The sequence below is a fragment of the Penicillium concentricum genome (assembly GCF_028827145.1).
Source record: "Penicillium concentricum strain IBT 3081 chromosome Unknown utg000002l_segment0_segment0, whole genome shotgun sequence".
Taxonomy (NCBI): Eukaryota; Fungi; Ascomycota; class Eurotiomycetes; order Eurotiales; family Aspergillaceae; genus Penicillium; species Penicillium concentricum.
Genome location: NW_026622755.1, coordinates 1,899,194 through 1,916,052, shown reverse-complemented (window position 1 = coordinate 1,916,052; position 16,859 = coordinate 1,899,194). Strand labels below are relative to the sequence as shown.

Genomic DNA, 16,859 nt, shown 5'->3' with positions numbered 1-16,859 from the left:
TGGAGGCTCAGCGGCTGTCAAAGGGAATTGCGCCTGTGGCACTGTGGTCCACAATTGCCAGAATACAGCAGAGTACGAACTGAATTTAGAAGTTATCGAATGGGGGACATTGACGGCTACACTATGTATATCTATTAGAAGCAAAATACGTATTTAATATCGTTCAAGGACAACGCCCTGAGGAACAAGTCACATTTTGGCCCGGTCTATTGATTAAGTACGAGAAGAGGTAGCATCCTTAACCAACAAGAGCGAGCTAGATACAGACGAGGAGAAAACAAAGGGAAATGCATAAAAAAGGATAAAACGGAGTAGCAAGAGGTGAACGCAAACATGTCTCATCTCCGTTAGTGCAAGACAAAGGAAACCATAGCAAGGGCCAGGAAAAGGGCCGGGGCGTCGACATATCGACTCAATATGCAGAAGCATAGCCCCAGTCACTTTCCCAGCACACTGCAGGCGGAAACGCAGAAAGCCACTTTTAACGCAGATTCTGCGATCATAAACCGCATCAAGACGTCAAGAGTTAGGGGGTTTAGATGAGGTCAGCCACGTTCATGGGCATCTCCTCAACCTGGGTGGAGTAGAACTGCTCGATCTCGCGGAGCATGCGAACATCGTCAGCGGTGACGAAGTTAATGGCAACACCCTTGCGACCGAAACGACCACCACGACCGATACGGTGAATGTAGTTCTCGCGGTTGGCGGGGAGATCGTAGTTGATGACCAGGGAAACCTGCTGGACATCGATACCACGGGCCAAAAGATCAGTGGCGATCAGGACACGGGAAGAACCGGAACGGAACTCCTTCATGATAACATCACGCTGGCCCTGCTCCATGTCACCGTGCATGGCGGAGACGGTGAAATCACGGGCAGTGAGTTTGTCGGTGAGCCAGTCGACCTTTCGGCGAGTGTTGCAGAAGATGACAGCCTGGGTAATGGTGACGGTCTCGTAGAGATCGGAGAGGGTGTCGAGCTTCCACTCCTCCTTCTCAACAGCAATGTAGAACTGCTTAATACCCTCAAGGGTAAGTTCCTGCTTCTTGACAAGGATACGGACGGGGTCGCGCATGAACTTGGTGGTAACCTCGAGGACGTCCTGGGGCATGGTAGCGGAGAGCAGGGTGACCTGGGTAGACTGGGGAAGCAGCTGGAAGATGTCGTAGATCTGCTCAGTGAAACCACGCTGGAGAAAAAAAGTTAGCACCGATTGATACACATAATATCAATTACAGTAACTTACCGAGAGCATCTCATCGGCCTCGTCGAGGATGAAGAGCTTCATGGCAGTGGTGGACAGAACACGGCGCTGGATCATGTCGTGGACACGGCCGGGGGTACCGACAACGACCTGGGGACCGGCGCGGAGAGCGTTCATATCCTCACGGACGTTGGTACCACCGATACAGGCGTGGCAGTCAAGGGACATGAAGTCACCGATGGCAACAACGACCTTCTGGATCTGCTGAGCCAGCTCACGGGTGGGAGCGAGGATCAGGGCCTGGCAGGCCTTGACCTCGGGGTCGATCTTCTGCAGGGCGGAGATGGAGAAGGTAGCGGTCTTACCGGTACCGGACTGAGCCTGGGCGATAACATCGTTGCCTGACCTCACAGGTTAGGCGCAAATTTCAAAGAGTGGATTCAGAATGAAACAAAACTCACCCTTGATGATGGGCATGATAGCACGCTGCTGAATGGCGGAAGGACGCTCGAAACCGTAAGCGTAGACACCTGGAATCCCACTGTCAGTATTTTTTTTCCCGGACCCCCACCTGATAAGACGAAGGGGTACATACCGCGAAGCAGCTCGGGCTTCAGGTCCATAGCATCGAAGGAGTCGGTAACCTCATCGTAGTTAGACTCGATCTGCCCTGTTGACGAAAATTGAGATTAGCCTCTATCTTCTTAAACGCCTCCCCTATCTAACGCCACTCAAGACTGAATGCGATCGCGGTCGCGACTTCCAGCGAAAGCAAAGTAACGGATCTTTGATAGAAAAGTGACGGGAATATAACACATACCCTCGGCGAGATCCTCAAGACCCTTGTCAGCCATATTTGCGATTTGATAGAAAGGATCACAGGCGTTGGCTGTGATCGGTGTGGTGGGGTAGTTTTAGCGAACTTGTGGAGGTTCGCTGCGTGGGAAAGTTGACTTCTAGTACCTCAGACTCTTTATGAAAGAGTCTTTTATAGGATACTAGGAAAGGTTGAAAAAAATGGTTGGATGTGAAATTCACAAATGGGGTGGGAGGAGGAAGAGAAGAAAAGCGAAAAAATCGAATGGCCACAACTGCGGCGCCATTTGCTACGCTTTTTTTTTTTACGGGGCAATACTTCACCGCTTGCCCTATTGAGTGTGGCCAAGCCCAAGCGAGGTTAGAGTGGGCGAGATGAACATGAAAACATCCTCTTGTTGACTATATTTAATTTCTGAATTGATTGGTGTGGTGCAAATTGTTGCTATATTCAGTGTCTTTGACTCTATCAATTCAGTTTCTCTTGTTTCCATTTACTTGGTAGACTACCTTTCAGTTGGCGCCAAAGTCACCGCTAGAAGGAATCTTTGAAGCCCTAAAAGTGCCAATCTCAGATATGCCTGACATCACATCGTTGCCGAGTCATCCACCACAGGATGCAGAGATCACAAGGGAGGCCATTCCCTCTCATCCACTAGGTGTGAAGCCAAGTGGAAATGCTCTGTTGGCTACTTGGAGTCTTCGCAACGCCATAGGGACCTTTCAACATTTGCCAGACGAACTAATCTTGTTATTGTTGGAAGGCTTTGACGGGCCAAGCCTGTTGAGAATCGGGCGGACATGCAAGGCTTTCTATGCATTTACCCGGGCTGAAGAACTGTGGAAGGCGCTGTTTGTTCGGTAAGCCACAAGCCTGCACTGCAGATCCAGTTGAACTATGTAGATCCATGTCATGTTTTGGTCCTGAGCCCTACACCTACCTATTCATAATATAATAATGTCCCAATGAACACAAATGAAATCCATACTAAGTCTCATTGCAGTGACCCAAGAGAAGATTTCACATGGCGAGGGACATGGCGGTCAACATATCTCAACATCCCCGCCTCCAAAGTGCCCATGGTGGACTGTTCCCAGCTATTCTCCGATTCTCTATACCGGCCCTTCAACTGCGCACACATCTCACTCGAGCCCTATGTCTCCAAGATCCCGACGCGGAACCAGATAGCACGACTTCCAGACCTGTCACCAGAGGAATTCCAAGCAGATTGGACTGACCGACCATTCATATTAACTGAGCCTGTCAAGGCCTGGCCAGCATACAAGAACTGGACCGTCGGCTCACTGCTCGCCCGATACGGGAAGACCAAGTTCCGTGCCGAAGCCGTGGACTGGGCCATGCGCACTTACGGCGACTACATGGCAGACAACTCTGACGAGAGCCCGCTATACCTATTCGACCGGTCCTTTGTCTCCAAGATGGGACTGTCCGTCGGATCTCCAGAAACCACACCTGACGCATCGTACTGGCCCCCAGCGTGCTTCGCCGAAGACTTCTTCTCCGTGCTTGGTGACGATCGCCCTGATCATCAGTGGTTGATTATCGGGCCCGAGCGGTCCGGCAGCAAGTTCCACAAAGACCCCAATGCCACCAGTGCTTGGAACGCCGTGCTGCGCGGTCCCAAGTATTGGATTATGTTCCCGTCCGGCAAGAAACAGCCTCCACCTCCGGGTGTCTTTGTGTCGGATGACCAGAGCGAGGTGACTTCTCCACTGAGTATTGCAGAATGGCTACTGGGTTTCCATGCCGAGGCACGCCGGACTCCGGGCTGTGTGGAAGGGATCTGTGGCGAGGGCGAGATCTTACACGTTCCGTCTGGGTGGTGGCATTTGGTTGTGAACCTGGAGCCGTCGATTGCTATTACGCAGAACTTTGTTCCCCGAGGCCATCTCGGCGCTGCCTTGGACTTCTTGTCCAACAAGCCGGACCAGGTGTCTGGGTTCCGGAAGAACGTGGCTAATCCATGCGAGAGATTTATGACCGGTATGCGGGAGTCATATCCCGACCTACTGGAGCAAGTTTGGGACGAGTTGCAGAAGAAGAGCGAAGGCAAGAAGCGCAAATGGGAGGACATTGTTCATGGGAAAACAGAGGACACCCCTGATGGACAAGACACCGAAGGAGGTGGATTCAGTTTTGGATTTGGCGATGATGGAAGTGACGTTGAAGTCCCATGAACTATTACTGCAATATGGAGAGACTGATGGAATCATAAAACAATGAGGTCGCCACCACCAACCAGCACCGTTCCCCACCGGGAAGAGCTTCCAAACCCATCAATTTCAATCCCAAACCAGTTCAAATTTCGAGATAGTGGTCATTGCTTTCTACGCTTGCCTCTGGGTCTGCAATGTCGTCAATACCCCCGGATGGCGTCCTTTAATGACACGCGATTGTCTTTGAGGCTGGTGTCCCTTCGGAGAAAATCAAGTATCCAACGAACGCGCCCACTGCAACTGCTATCATGACCTGCCCATTATACGTCATGAAGAGAAGCCTTAAACCACCCAGTCAGCAAGCCAGGAGGTGACCATATTGTTGGCTAGTATGGACTCACATGATGAAGAAGCTATAGAACACCTGAATGGCATACAAAGCTGCCAGGGTAAGCTTGCCATTGCGCGCTAATGCCCCTCTGTTGTCCCTTCCTACAAGTAGTGATGAGCTTTCGTTGTGAGTGTGATGGATTGCGTCCGCCAGGCCGTTGGCAATGATAGGGTCGGCGATCTCAGCGTCTGCAGAGAGCCAAGACATCAATAAGAAGCTTGCTCATTCACAGTATACCATATCCGTGTCATGTCTCCAACAGGAAACGAAAACATCCCAGGAATTATTGGAAACATAGTATCCTTGACATTGTACCTTGACCCACGGAAAGAACAAGTCACTTACCACCAGTAGTGGCAGAAGGGCTCACAAAAGCGCTTAACCGCTGTGCATGGGCAGCCTCGTATTTCCGAGTCGCTGATCGTATTCCCTCATAGCCCGCAGTAAGGATAACGATAGCGATGAGGGACAAGAGGAAGGAGAAGGGACCGGTGACACGCCAGCTGCGGAAGATAATGCACAAATTCTCGGAGGACCAGGTGAACAGCATCTACGATTCAAATATTCGGAATTAGCCCGAGGTAAATCATGATCGAAACGGGACCGAAGTCTATAGCTCACATTCATGTTGCATTTCCCACCCATATCCATATCCCCGTGGCCCATATCACCATGACCCATGGCCGTATGCATCGAGTGGTCCATCTTGAATAGTAGTAAATATATATGTCGAGAAAAGTAACAAGAGACCTCTTCTGTCTCAAAATAAACCAAATAACAATATACTCGTAAGATGCAGGTGGTACGAGAAGACAAAGATCACGACGATCAAGAGAGGGGGATGCAAACAAGACAAACCGATAAGATCTCCAAACGGCTATAACTCTCCCGATCCCAAACGCGGTCATTGACTACACACTCATACAAATTCTACCTCAATCTCAACCCCGCTTCGCCCATTCTGCGCATAAAATACGCCCCTTCAACATAAAATAATTACTCTTTTCATTGCGTTCCACCCCTCCAATAATGGCAGACACAGCACCGGCCCCAACAGCCGCGCCTACGAACACCGGAGCTGCAGCGCCCACAGCTGGCGCAACAGCAGGGGCACCGAATGCGCCTGCGGATCAGAATGCCGCGAGTCGCGGGCTACCATATTATGAGAAACTACGCCGCGAGCTGAGGGACACACTACAGAAAAAGCGATTAATGGACAAGAGCATGGTGAGTGCAGTTTCGCGCGCTCTCGTCCCCCAAGGACCGGACATGGTCAACTCTCTGCAATTTTGTTCTTTCGCTGCGCGAACATGTTCTGCAATCTCGCATCGTTTCGAAATATCCCCCAATGGATGTGTAAACCATTCTACCCTGATGTGCTGCTAACACATGTTTTCCTTAGTCTCAACTCGAAGACCAAATCTTCCGCTTCGAACAATCATACCTAGAAGAAACCACCGCTGGAAATATCATCAAGGGCTTCGACAACTACATCAAAGGTTCCGCAAATGGGTCAAGTCTCGGTGCTGCGGGACTGGGTCTGGGCGGCAGCATGGCCGGGTCGAGGCGAAAGGCGCAGGTGACGGAATCGGATCGAGTTTTCTCGCGGAGCTCGGCGAGTTACATGTTGGTATGCAGAACCGTACCTAGCGAGGACTATTCGCCTTGGACGCTGATAATACGGTGTTTTTGATTTGAACTGGGGGCTAACAATTATTGTTCTATCTGCAGGATTCCCCAGGTCCCTCCTCTGTACAAACAACGCCTTCCCACGCAGCAACGCCGACATCTACGACTGGCGGAAATGGCATGTCTATGAAGATTGACCCGCTGTCCGCCTCTATTTCTGCTAGCGGGATGAAGAACTCAAATGGCTCATCGAAGAATAAGAAGAAGGCGACTGGCGGGTCGAAGAATACGAAGGGCAAGAACCAGACCGAGGATATTTCTGACGAGGACAAGCCTTCTGTTAAGCGGCTGAAGATCAGCTACGGGAGAGACTGAGTCTTGGGAGATCCAGTCTTCATATTCTGAGCCCGTCTTGCATCTGCTTGGCTTTTTCTCTATTTCGGAGTTGGTTGGTTTGTATTTTCACACGACTCCTGGGAGGAGTCGTGTTGCGGGCGTAGCGGGAAAATGGGAATGGGATTTATCTGCCTTATTACACCTACGATGCGATATAATGTAAATCACGAACTTATACAGACTACAGCGTTTGTCAGATACATCCTTTGTTTCATTGCTTCCGATTGATTGCGACACGAGCTAGATACATACACTGGGTGCCTTGCGATACTCCCTGGGCTTGGTTCAATCCTGCCATTCAAATCCGTTCCTTACAATCAAAGCTGCAGTCGATACGTAGCGACCTCAAACGCCCTCAACTCAATCCTGATCACCGAACGACCATCTTCAGTCTCAATATCCAGTCCGGGTTCCTCATTATCCTCAAGGATATTGCACTTGAAAGCACTCTTCACAGGCAGTGTGGTCTCAATGGTGCCACGAGCCTTGCCGCCAAGCGATTCATAGACACGCAGAATAACACTCTTTCCCGGACGGGTAGGAACGCCATCCCATGAAACATCATCATCATCCTCGCCGCGCTTGACAACATCCAGAATCAAGGATGGCGCGCCTTTGATAGAAAGAGATTTGAACAGGGCATTAGAAGCAGATACTTGAGGGCCGGCCTTTTCAACGATGAGTGGGTTATTGAAATTGAAGCCCGCGCGGATTGTTCGGGCATCAAGGGCACCGGCGTGGGGAAGAATTGCATAGCGAATGTGGTGGCGGCCCATATCAGCGTGGGCATCTGGTGCCTTGGGGGCACGAAGCAGCGAAAGGCGCATCAGGCTACCGCATGTTGCGAAGCCATATTTAGAGTCGTTTAGGATGGAGACTCCGTAGCCGTTTTCGGAGAGGTCGGCCCATTTGTGACAGCAGACTTCGAACTTGGCCATGTCCCAACTGCAGAGTAATTAGTATCTTTGTGAAGTATGTCGGGGGCCGGTGCATATGTACCTTGTGTTATAATGAGTCGGGCGCCTAACGATACCATACTGGGTCTCGTAGGATGCTTCAGTGTTGGTGATATCAACTGGGAACTCGACCTTGAGGAATTTCATCGTCTCTTGCCATTCCACCTCGCTTTCCATTTCCACGTATGATGGCTCATCGGATGTGGATGCCGACAGACTGATTGTGGTCTTGATCCAGCTCTTGTCACTGATCTGTGTCTCAGTCATGACACTCACCCGGTGCGGGTCATTTTCTACAATGGTCGTCTTACCCCCGGGCAACTCCTTTCGGGACTCAAGGTGGAACACCTCGACATCCCATGCTTGCCAGTAAAGAGGCTTGTCGTCGAAGATGACTAGCTGGCCAGCCTTGCGCTCCTTTGCGACGATCTCTCTTTCGGTTTCCACGTCGTACAAGGATGTGATAACCCCGTTCTGAACATCAACCCTAAGCTTACCGTTCTCTAGGCGGAAGACACCAGATTTGACCTCGGCCACGGTCACTGAAGTGGTGGTTTTGAAGTCAGCTGGCTGGAACTGCATTACTCCAGTTGTACCCTCAGCCACGGCGTATCGGGATCCATTGTATGAGGACACTGCTGGGGGAACCGCAACAACTTCTGATCGGGGCCACGGCAAGGTGTTGAGGGCCATGAGATGTTCACTCGTGGCATTGCCAGCGAGCCCCAAAGCCTCGAGGGCATTCTTTCGCAGCTTGGCTCCAGTCTCAAAAATTTCGGCATATAACTTGTCTGAGTCGTCATAGCACATCTCGATGGAGCTACCCGGCAAGCAATCATGGAACTGGCAAAGGAGGGTTCCTTCCCACATCTCGTCAATCTCCTTCTTGGGATACCGATATCCATCATCGGAAGCACTGATTGTGGCAAAGGTCGCAAGAAGCTCGATCTCACGTAGCAAAAACTCGGACTTGCGATTATTGCGCTTATTTTTTGCTTGAGTGGTGTAGGTTCCACGGTGCAACTCAAAGTAAAGCTCGCCGTACCAGGTAGCAAAATCAGTGCCAGAGGCAGCCTTTGTCTCCAGATTTGCAAAGAAGTCATCTACCGACTCGCCCATTTTCACTCGGGGCAATGAGCCGACCTGGTCACTGAGACCACGGCAGCGACGTAGCTTTTCAAGGTGCCCAAAGGTTGGGCCACCACCTCCATCGCCTTTTCCAAACACAAGCAGGGATGACTTGTCCGTGTCTAGCGACTTGTGTTGAGTGACACTGCGCTTAACATCACCAAAATGCGCTTCAGCCGTGTAGGTCTCGGCAGGGGCCATGTGGCACATGACTTGGCTGCCATCAAGCGCAACCCACTGGAATGTAGTGTGAGGGAAGTTATTGATGTTGTTCCAGCTGAGCTTTTGGGTAAAGAAGCGGCTCATCCCAGCCAAGCGGCATATCTGAGGGATCTGGGTAGAGTAACCGAAGGTATCTGGCAACCAGAAAGTTGTGCTTCGTTTACCGAAGTTAGCCTCGAAGAATCGCTGTCCATACAAAAACTGTCTGACGAGCGATTCTCCACTTGGCATATTCGTATCGTGTTCGACCCAGCTCCCGCCGATAGGCTGGAAGTTGCCCTTCTTTACCCAACGTTTCACGCGGTCAAAGACGGATGGGTAGTACTGCTTAAGCCATTTGAACTGTTGAGCCTGAGAACAAGCGAAACGGTGCTCAGGATACCGTTCCATCAGGTCACACTGGTTAGACCACGACCGTGCTACCTTTCGCTTAGTCTCAGCCCAAGGCCACAGCCAGCAAGTATCAATATGACAATGGCCAATGGCATAAACTATTGGCTGCGTGTCTGTGTCATAAACGTCGGACGAATCCACTTTGTCGCCGAGGTATTTCCTAGCAATCTTCCGCGCCTCGTGGATAGACTCATTGCTTCCATTGCCGGCAATGAAGGCATCGATCATAGAATTGGCCACGACATTGGCCTCATGCGACTCCCATGAGTCACCTGGGAATTCCCGGGCGGCATCCCCAATGATCCAGAAATCATAGTAAAGTGCCCGGGCCGCTAGATTTACCGCGGTGATTCGCGCCGTGCTGAGCGTGAAGTGTTTATCGGGATTTGGTGGCTGAATCGAATCGCCACCAGGAGCATTGCCAAACATGCCATTGCAAGCCATTTCAATATAGAAGGTATGTTTCTTTCCATCACACCAGTCTTTGGGGAGAATGAACTCGGTCCGTTCTCCGCCTCCAGTCAAGCCCTGCAACGGCTGACCGTCCTCTGTCCAGATCAGACCTTCGTTGTTGGCATCCCAGTGGAATTCTAGATGCTCCCGCTGGAGCATATCCTCGGGCACTGTGAGGTGAATCCTGAACCAATGTGTGGACCAACTGGGGCCAAAGGAGGCGCCTATGTGGGTTGGCTTGAATTCCTGAGAGGTTGCCTCTTGGAAGGTCGGTCGCTGCAGGTCCGGAACCGAGTAAACAGAGAGTTTGACATGATCTTCGTCCGAGTTCGTGGCTTCATGGTACTTTGAGACGAGGTTTTGGCCTTCATACTGGCCTCTCGACGTGAACTGGTTTAGGCGATCGGTATAGATCTTCTTGATCCGTTGACCGACCGGGCGTTCAGCTAACTGGGGTAAAGCCGGAGTGGGGCGAAAGGGTACTTCACCACCCATGACGTTAGATAAAGAGACAACGATGTTATTGAAAGTGTAAGAGACCGAGTAAAAGAGTAAAAACAGTAGAAGAGCAGAAGTGTAGAAAAATAGAAGAATTGAAAGAGTAGAAGAATTGAAAGGGTGAGAGAAGGAGCTTGGAGACTTGGAATGCGGAGAAAGTGATCGACAATACTACCTATACTCTCAACTATTGTAGGATAGTAATCATTTCGCTTCCAATTTATTACCTATATTACCTATATTACCCAATATACTTAGCATACTTCGTAAACTCTCCATCTACCTTTAACCGTTCCCAGTCTTCATCTCTCAGACAGATACCAATGGGCATCTCACCAGCAGCCGATCGAGGCATCAAATATCCCAAGCCCTCAAAGGGAGTAAACCGTGGTCTACGCACAGCTGTAGGCTTGCCCAATCCTAGATTGAAATCAAGATCATAACAGCTAATCCTCGACCACGAACTAAGCATAAAATCCGATGAAACATTGACCGTGGCAGTAAAAGATGCCTTGGTCCTGTCAGCCGAGCGACTGAGAAATGTAGCGAGGGCACGGGTATTGAATACAAGATCATTCTTCTCGGGATCGAGCTGAAATCGAAGCTCGGCGGCAATGATGCCCAAAGGCTCTTCAGATAGTTTCTGGATAGTGTCGGTGTTGTATGTCAAAGTCTGCAGGAGACCTGGATAGCTCTGGGGGATACCAAAACGCTGTCTCATGTCGACTGCGCGCGTAAGCATTGATTCAGAAGTCGATTCTAGACGAGACGCCCGGGCGCGGGCGATGGATTGCCAGATAAACGCGCTGACAGCATCGTCCGTAGAGATGAAGTCCGTCGAGGAGGGCAATGTATTCGTGGCCAGAGCTTTGATGGAGTCAAGCTGTGCCGCAGAAAGTTCAATGTAAGCCCATGTAGACTTTGGAGGTACAACAGGTTCCGAGACAACAGCTTTGACGTTTGGCGGGGGTTTCACAATCTGGCGAGCGAGCTCAGGGCCCGGGGTGTACGAATCATCCAGTAGTGGAATAATATGACTCCGATCCATGTTACCAACTGAAAGTTCCTCGCTTGTGAAAGGCTGATTGTGGCAAGCCTTGGACATCAATCCGATGATAAAGTCTTGGCCAGTCATATCCATGACATTATGCTGAGCGACAAGCGTGAGCATCAAACCGCCCTCGATGAAATTCGCCTGGACACAGAAGACCAATGCTGACTCGGTCGTGATACTTGGCAAATTACCAGGTAGGTTTATAGTCGTGCAAGGGGCAATGGTGTTCTCGTCGAGCATGGTAAAAGGGTACTTGGCCTGGTGAAGCCTGTCCATTGTCGGCGCGGAGGGGTCATGTCGTAGATCTTTCACCACGAGCTGGATTTTGTCGAGAAGAGTTATTTTGAAGACACCTGTATTACCATCCCCAGCGCCCTCGTTGACAACCTGGCCAGTAAGCCACGGGAAACTTTTTGCCAATCGGTCAAGTCCGTTTGTTAAAGTATTGATGATGGCGTCATGAGAAGATGTCTCGGGGACGCGGTAAATGGAACATATTTGTGTGTACAATTTATAGAGGCCTGGAGTTTGACCCAACACATCAAGAACGTCTGACATTTTTTTCAAAATAGTTTGGACGTTTTAAAAGTCGTCTCTTGAATATATAACCCACATTGCCCCACTAAGTCTTAGTGAGTCAACATTACTAACTCTCAGAAATTAAAAGATCTATATCAATGTCGGTGAAAATATTTCAAGAAATATGATAATCTAATTGAATATATAATTAGCAGTTCTACTTTCCGAGGAATAATTTCAACCTTTTAGCGCCGGTTGCCTTAGGCTCCATGTGAATATATACCCAGATCATCGCTATGGGAAGATAAGGAAGAATCAGGCCCTTCGTAAAAGGCCTCATAGTTGATAGTTCGCACGGCACTTTGTTGTAGGTTCTTTTGACTATCCACGCGCTCTAGGTCGACCGAGTCACTTCGAATTCGGGAGCGGGACGCCGACCCTGAACCTGATCTCTGCCCAATGGCATTATCGGACTTGGATGCTGATTGATCTCTAGAGTTGGCGTGACCAGAGACGGATTGCTCAAAAAAGTCCGAGACTATGCCGGCCATCATGCCGGTCTGGAGCTCAGCCAGGACACGTTTGAGGGTTGGGATGCATGTGCAGAGAATAGAGGAACTGAGGATTAATTGTAGCCAGATGGCTGGAATAAGGGCATTCCATGTTTCATCTAAAGGGTTGGAGTTATAGAGTGGTCGGAGGGAGCGTAGGCCAGCAATGGTCAGGGCTAGAACTCTGCGTGGGATTAGATGGGGATCTTATTGATGTTTGGAGATCTACTCACAGGATGCGCATTCCAAACAGGGCGGAGATTTGGTGGCGCTTCCATTGTATTATCTGGACTTGATATAGTAAAGCCACCGGCAGCCCAATGATTACCACATCTAATAACATGTGGATGCCACCCAACGCGATATATAAAGCCTCTTGGTTCACGCATCGCTCGGGGCTGGAGTTCCACGGTTGTGGTTGATCGCACTGTTTTCCGAGCGCTATGAGTGCAGTTATAACCCAGATACTGATCAAGCCCAAAGCAACCTTGCATGCAAGTGTCATTCTCTCAAAAGGTTGCAAGGATAGGACCAGAAGTGCAACGGCAGCCTTGGAACATCCTAAGACGAGAACGGCGAGAAGTTGACTCGCAAAGAGTGCCTTGATTATGTTAGAATATAACGTTTCAGAGGAAGTTCAACCTTCTTACCTTGCTGTATTTTTCAAATGAGGCATTGCTCAACGCATCTCGGTGCTTGCCAATGCCATGGGAGCTGGCCACATTAACACAGACAGTCTCCGGAATAAATATGATCTAGCGGATTGATTAGAATAGGCAATTAATGAAGGCAAAGCCACTTACACAACTGATAAATAGAGTTGAATCGCTCCAGGAAACTCTGCGCAAAACACGGATGCGAGATATCAATGTCACTGTTGTCGCAAGGATAGTGATAACAAGTAGAATAGTGCTCACGGTGATAACCCAAGCACCGTGATCATTATCAGTGACAGGCAAGAGTGGTGGCAGGAGAACCGTTATGCTGGATGACATGGCAGTCGAAAGATTCCCGTTGGACATTGAGCGGGATCATGTTTATGCCGTAGATCAACAGATGAGACATTCCATGATATATACAGAACCCAACCATTGTTCGAGTACTCTTAGTTCTGGCTCTTCATTTGATCTTCCACACCACCAAATGCACAACAGCACGATTATTCCTGTCCTGCAACTGATCAGTCTATCTGAAGTTCCACAACCGTGCATCTTCCGGTGCCATCTCCAAAAGTAGGCCGGATACTGGTGTCGCAGCATACATCAATCCCATCTAGGCAAGACAAGGACAATCCACCGTAAGACAAGGATTTTGCATAATCCTTGTTACTTGGATTCATGGCCTCCTCGCCACTTTTGCTTTTTCTTTCTCCGACCTTCCTTCGGGACTTGTCCGATGTTTTGTTTCCTGTCATCAACTACCTCTTTTCTTCCCTGGGAACAAATGGAGCGCCTTGGGATGCACCCCTTGGAAGGGAAAAGTATTAGCATTGGGAAATTCGCACCGGATCAAGATGCAAATGTCGTCAATGCCTATGATCGCTCGCGTAAAATTGGATCCACGGAACAGGCTTCGCCCAAGGTACGATTTATTAAGTCGCTGAAGTCTACCCAACTGAGACAGTATACAGCGACTTTTCAATTTCACCCAGATATTCTTTTTCTCACTCACTTACTTGTCGAGCTGGGAAACTCAGGCTTTGTATGAGATTCTTATCTTTGTTGTGCCCCAGCACTAATAACACGGCCACTATTTAGAAATTTGAGCACGGTGTTATCAAATGGCGGCCCTGAAGCTTTAGCTTGGGGAATAGTCATTGTGGTGTTTGGTGCAATGACTCAATCTGCCTCGCTAGCCGAGATGGCGTCGATGCAGCCAATTGCTGGGGTTCAGTATCACTGGACACATTACCTAGCACCGACGAGTCAGAAGAAGTTCATCACCTGGATGCAGGGTGTGTCACTTATCGAGTACTTTCTGGCTCAATGCTAACATTATGCAGGTTGGGTGACCTGGTTTGCGTGGATCTCCATACTCGCTGGTGTCGCCAATACCACTGCTACGATGATCCAGGGCCTAGCGAGTGTGAACTACCCAGAGTACGAGCCAAAGCAATGGCACATAACCCTCATCATTGTTGGCATGCTTATTGTCGAAGCGCTGATGAACATGTATACATTTTGGCTGATTCCGTGGATTGAGATGCTAGCGGGTATTCTGCACATCTGCCTTCTGATTGTGTTTCTAGTTGTATTTACAGCTCTAGCACCCCGCCACACACCAGAATTTGTCTTTCTACACTCGCAAAGTACGTCGCGCTGGGCAGAATTCCCCGCATGGAACATAGCTCTGCTTACCCCTGTCTGGGGCTTCGTTGGTGTGTACACACAATATACTTGAGAGAAGCAAAGATAGAAAGCTCAGAACCGCAGGATTTGACGGCGCAGTACACATGAGTGAAGAAGTTCGCCGAGCAAAACAAGCTGTTCCTAGGTCTATCTTTTATACCGTCGTCGCCAACGGTATCCTGGCATATGCAATGGTCGTCTGTATGCTCTTCACAATGGGCTCGGTGGAGGAAGCCCAGAAATCCAGGTTTCCAATAATCGAAATATGCCGGCAAGCAACCGGGTCTGTGAAAGCCGCCACTGCAATGGTGAGCGGGTTACTTGTGATCTCGCTGTCAGTCAACCTGGCGAGTATCGCGTCTGTCTCAAGACTGACGTGGGCATGGGCTCGTGACGGTGCCTTGCCCCGGTGGTTTAGTTATGTATGTAGCACCCGCACCAGACGATGCCACACAACACGACGCAGAAGATATTTGCTGACAGTAAAGCCAGATCGACCGCAAGCACAACGTGCCCATTCGTGCTGTTTGGCTCCCAGTGCTCATTGTCATGGTTCTAGCGTGTTTGAACATCGCTGATGGCGCCGCCTTTGGGGCGTTCGTTGCACTGGGGTCGATTGGCCTCTTCGTATCATATTTTATTGCTATTAGTTGCATGATGCATAACCGGTTTCAGAAGCATGTGGCGCCTCTTGGGAACTGGAATATGGGAATCTGGGGACTTCCGGTTAATGTCTTTGCTTTGGTATATACTGCCTGGGTAACAGTGTGGCTAGCATTCCCGTCTGCGTTGCCGGTTACTAGTGAGAACATGAACTATGCGGCGCCTATTTTTGGTGCAACTACTTTGTTTGCTTTTGTTTATTGGTTTGTAAAGGGACGGAATCACTGGGAAGGATTGAATAAGGAGGTGATTCGACTGGTTGTGGAAGGAGGAGAACTTCAGTTGAAATGATTTGCTGTCTATTGCTTATTCACCCTACAATCTACCTAGTTACCTGGTAGGAGGATCACTATCATGAGAAACTTATAGATGAGATAAATATTTCTTTGTCATTAATTGAAAGTAACCAGTCAGTTAAACTAATATGCAGTCCTTCAACTTGGATGTTCCACTCTAGGGTATGACAAAGAGCCAGTGGCCTTTTATGCGAATGTAGAGTGGAAGAGGAGTATACAATATATCGAATATTTACTATGGATGGTACTCAATAGAAGAAGATTGAAGCAGAATCGCCGAAGATTTTATAGATTGCAAGCCAACTTGGAGTCTGGTATATCTAATGTTCACGGCCAAAAAGGAGATCCATATCAATCTCCACAAAACCTTGGTGGATTTCATTTAAGCGGGTTTCTGCAACTACTCTAGCAGTTGCAAGAATGACAGCATTAGGAGCATCATAGGGTCCATATACCGGCATTGAGATACATCGCGGAGTGAGGCGATGGAGAGCCTTAAGGCTGACCTGGGCTTTCCCATCTTTGATTCGACGGATCATACTTTGCATGAGCTTTTCACTGGAATGTTTCCTGTACCTCTCGTCGAAATGCACTGTCACAAAGTAAGTGCATTCATAGTCACTCACCTCCCACTCAGGGAGACCCGGACCCCCGAATCTATATCTAAACATCCCTGGTTGCATCATATTGAGAGTTTCTTGGCCAAATTACTGGTGAGACAATTGTACGGTGGATTAAATTGCTGGGTGGAGTGGCCGATTATGAGTAGGCACGGGGTATTCGAACTTGTTTAAATAGGAGATTGGAGAAATCCATGGAGTTTAGACCGTGTTCTTTGATTTCGGGATCTTTCATTCAAACAATAGCTTTGTCAAATCTTCCAATGCGTTCCATACAACCACAGTAAATAGTTCCCTTTGTCCTTCTTTGTATCTAGACATACTCTACTCTACAATGATCAAATAAGGTGGAAAGTCCAGGTGTGTAAAATTGTTCGTTGGTGTCATAAAATGTTCGCTGGTGTCATTCGTCGTAAAAAGACCAAGGGCGAGTGCCAGCATCCCCCACGGTCAATTTTTTTTGCAGAGCAAGCTCATGCTATATACAAAGAAGGCACCGCCTTAAAGAGTGAAAAGAAAAGTAAAAAAAAGATCTAACAGATCT

The 16,859-nt window shown here is 49.1% G+C and overlaps 8 protein-coding genes across 8 annotated transcripts; 3 read left to right on the top strand and 5 right to left on the bottom strand.

The window, feature by feature from the left end:
• Positions 1-535: 535 nt before the first annotated feature.
• On the bottom strand, positions 536-2,058 carry tif1 (putative eukaryotic translation initiation factor 4; the record flags this gene model as incomplete). Its single annotated transcript, XM_056722030.1, has 5 exons — positions 536-1,189; positions 1,247-1,605; positions 1,666-1,734; positions 1,800-1,874; positions 2,025-2,058. The coding sequence occupies 5 exons, from the start codon at positions 2,056-2,058 to the stop codon at positions 536-538; spliced, it is 1,191 nt and encodes a 396-aa protein (XP_056578280.1).
• Positions 2,059-2,597: 539 nt separating this feature from the next.
• N7517_004299 (putative F-box and JmjC domain protein) lies at positions 2,598-4,219 on the top strand (the record flags this gene model as incomplete). Its single annotated transcript, XM_056722029.1, has 2 exons — positions 2,598-2,881; positions 3,025-4,219. The coding sequence occupies 2 exons, from the start codon at positions 2,598-2,600 to the stop codon at positions 4,217-4,219; spliced, it is 1,479 nt and encodes a 492-aa protein (XP_056578279.1).
• A 202-nt stretch (positions 4,220-4,421) lies between these two features.
• N7517_004298 (low-affinity Cu transporter) lies at positions 4,422-5,294 on the bottom strand (the record flags this gene model as incomplete). The annotated part of the gene is made up of 4 exons (XM_056722028.1): positions 4,422-4,539; positions 4,600-4,777; positions 4,935-5,139; positions 5,211-5,294. 4 exons carry the CDS (start codon positions 5,292-5,294, stop codon positions 4,422-4,424), a joined length of 585 nt encoding a protein of 194 aa, XP_056578278.1.
• Positions 5,295-5,618: 324 nt separating this feature from the next.
• On the top strand, positions 5,619-6,593 carry N7517_004297 (chromatin modification-related protein EAF6/MEAF6; the record flags this gene model as incomplete). Its single annotated transcript, XM_056722027.1, has 3 exons — positions 5,619-5,816; positions 5,992-6,219; positions 6,321-6,593. The coding sequence occupies 3 exons, from the start codon at positions 5,619-5,621 to the stop codon at positions 6,591-6,593; spliced, it is 699 nt and encodes a 232-aa protein (XP_056578277.1).
• A 338-nt stretch (positions 6,594-6,931) lies between these two features.
• Positions 6,932-10,261, bottom strand: ams1 (alpha-mannosidase; the record flags this gene model as incomplete). Its single annotated transcript, XM_056722026.1, has 2 exons — positions 6,932-7,559; positions 7,614-10,261. The coding sequence occupies 2 exons, from the start codon at positions 10,259-10,261 to the stop codon at positions 6,932-6,934; spliced, it is 3,276 nt and encodes a 1,091-aa protein (XP_056578276.1).
• Positions 10,262-10,505: 244 nt separating this feature from the next.
• On the bottom strand, positions 10,506-11,876 carry N7517_004295 (Transferase; the record flags this gene model as incomplete). Its single annotated transcript, XM_056722025.1, has 1 exon — positions 10,506-11,876. One exon carries the CDS (start codon positions 11,874-11,876, stop codon positions 10,506-10,508), a length of 1,371 nt encoding a protein of 456 aa, XP_056578275.1.
• Positions 11,877-12,097: 221 nt separating this feature from the next.
• N7517_004294 (uncharacterized protein) lies at positions 12,098-13,410 on the bottom strand (the record flags this gene model as incomplete). The annotated part of the gene is made up of 4 exons (XM_056722024.1): positions 12,098-12,572; positions 12,622-12,989; positions 13,039-13,143; positions 13,192-13,410. The coding sequence occupies 4 exons, from the start codon at positions 13,408-13,410 to the stop codon at positions 12,098-12,100; spliced, it is 1,167 nt and encodes a 388-aa protein (XP_056578274.1).
• A 421-nt stretch (positions 13,411-13,831) lies between these two features.
• N7517_004293 (uncharacterized protein) lies at positions 13,832-15,690 on the top strand (the record flags this gene model as incomplete). Its single annotated transcript, XM_056722023.1, has 6 exons — positions 13,832-13,969; positions 14,019-14,089; positions 14,146-14,342; positions 14,391-14,765; positions 14,821-15,158; positions 15,229-15,690. 6 exons carry the CDS (start codon positions 13,832-13,834, stop codon positions 15,688-15,690), a joined length of 1,581 nt encoding a protein of 526 aa, XP_056578273.1.
• Between the last annotated feature and the right edge of the window lie 1,169 nt (positions 15,691-16,859).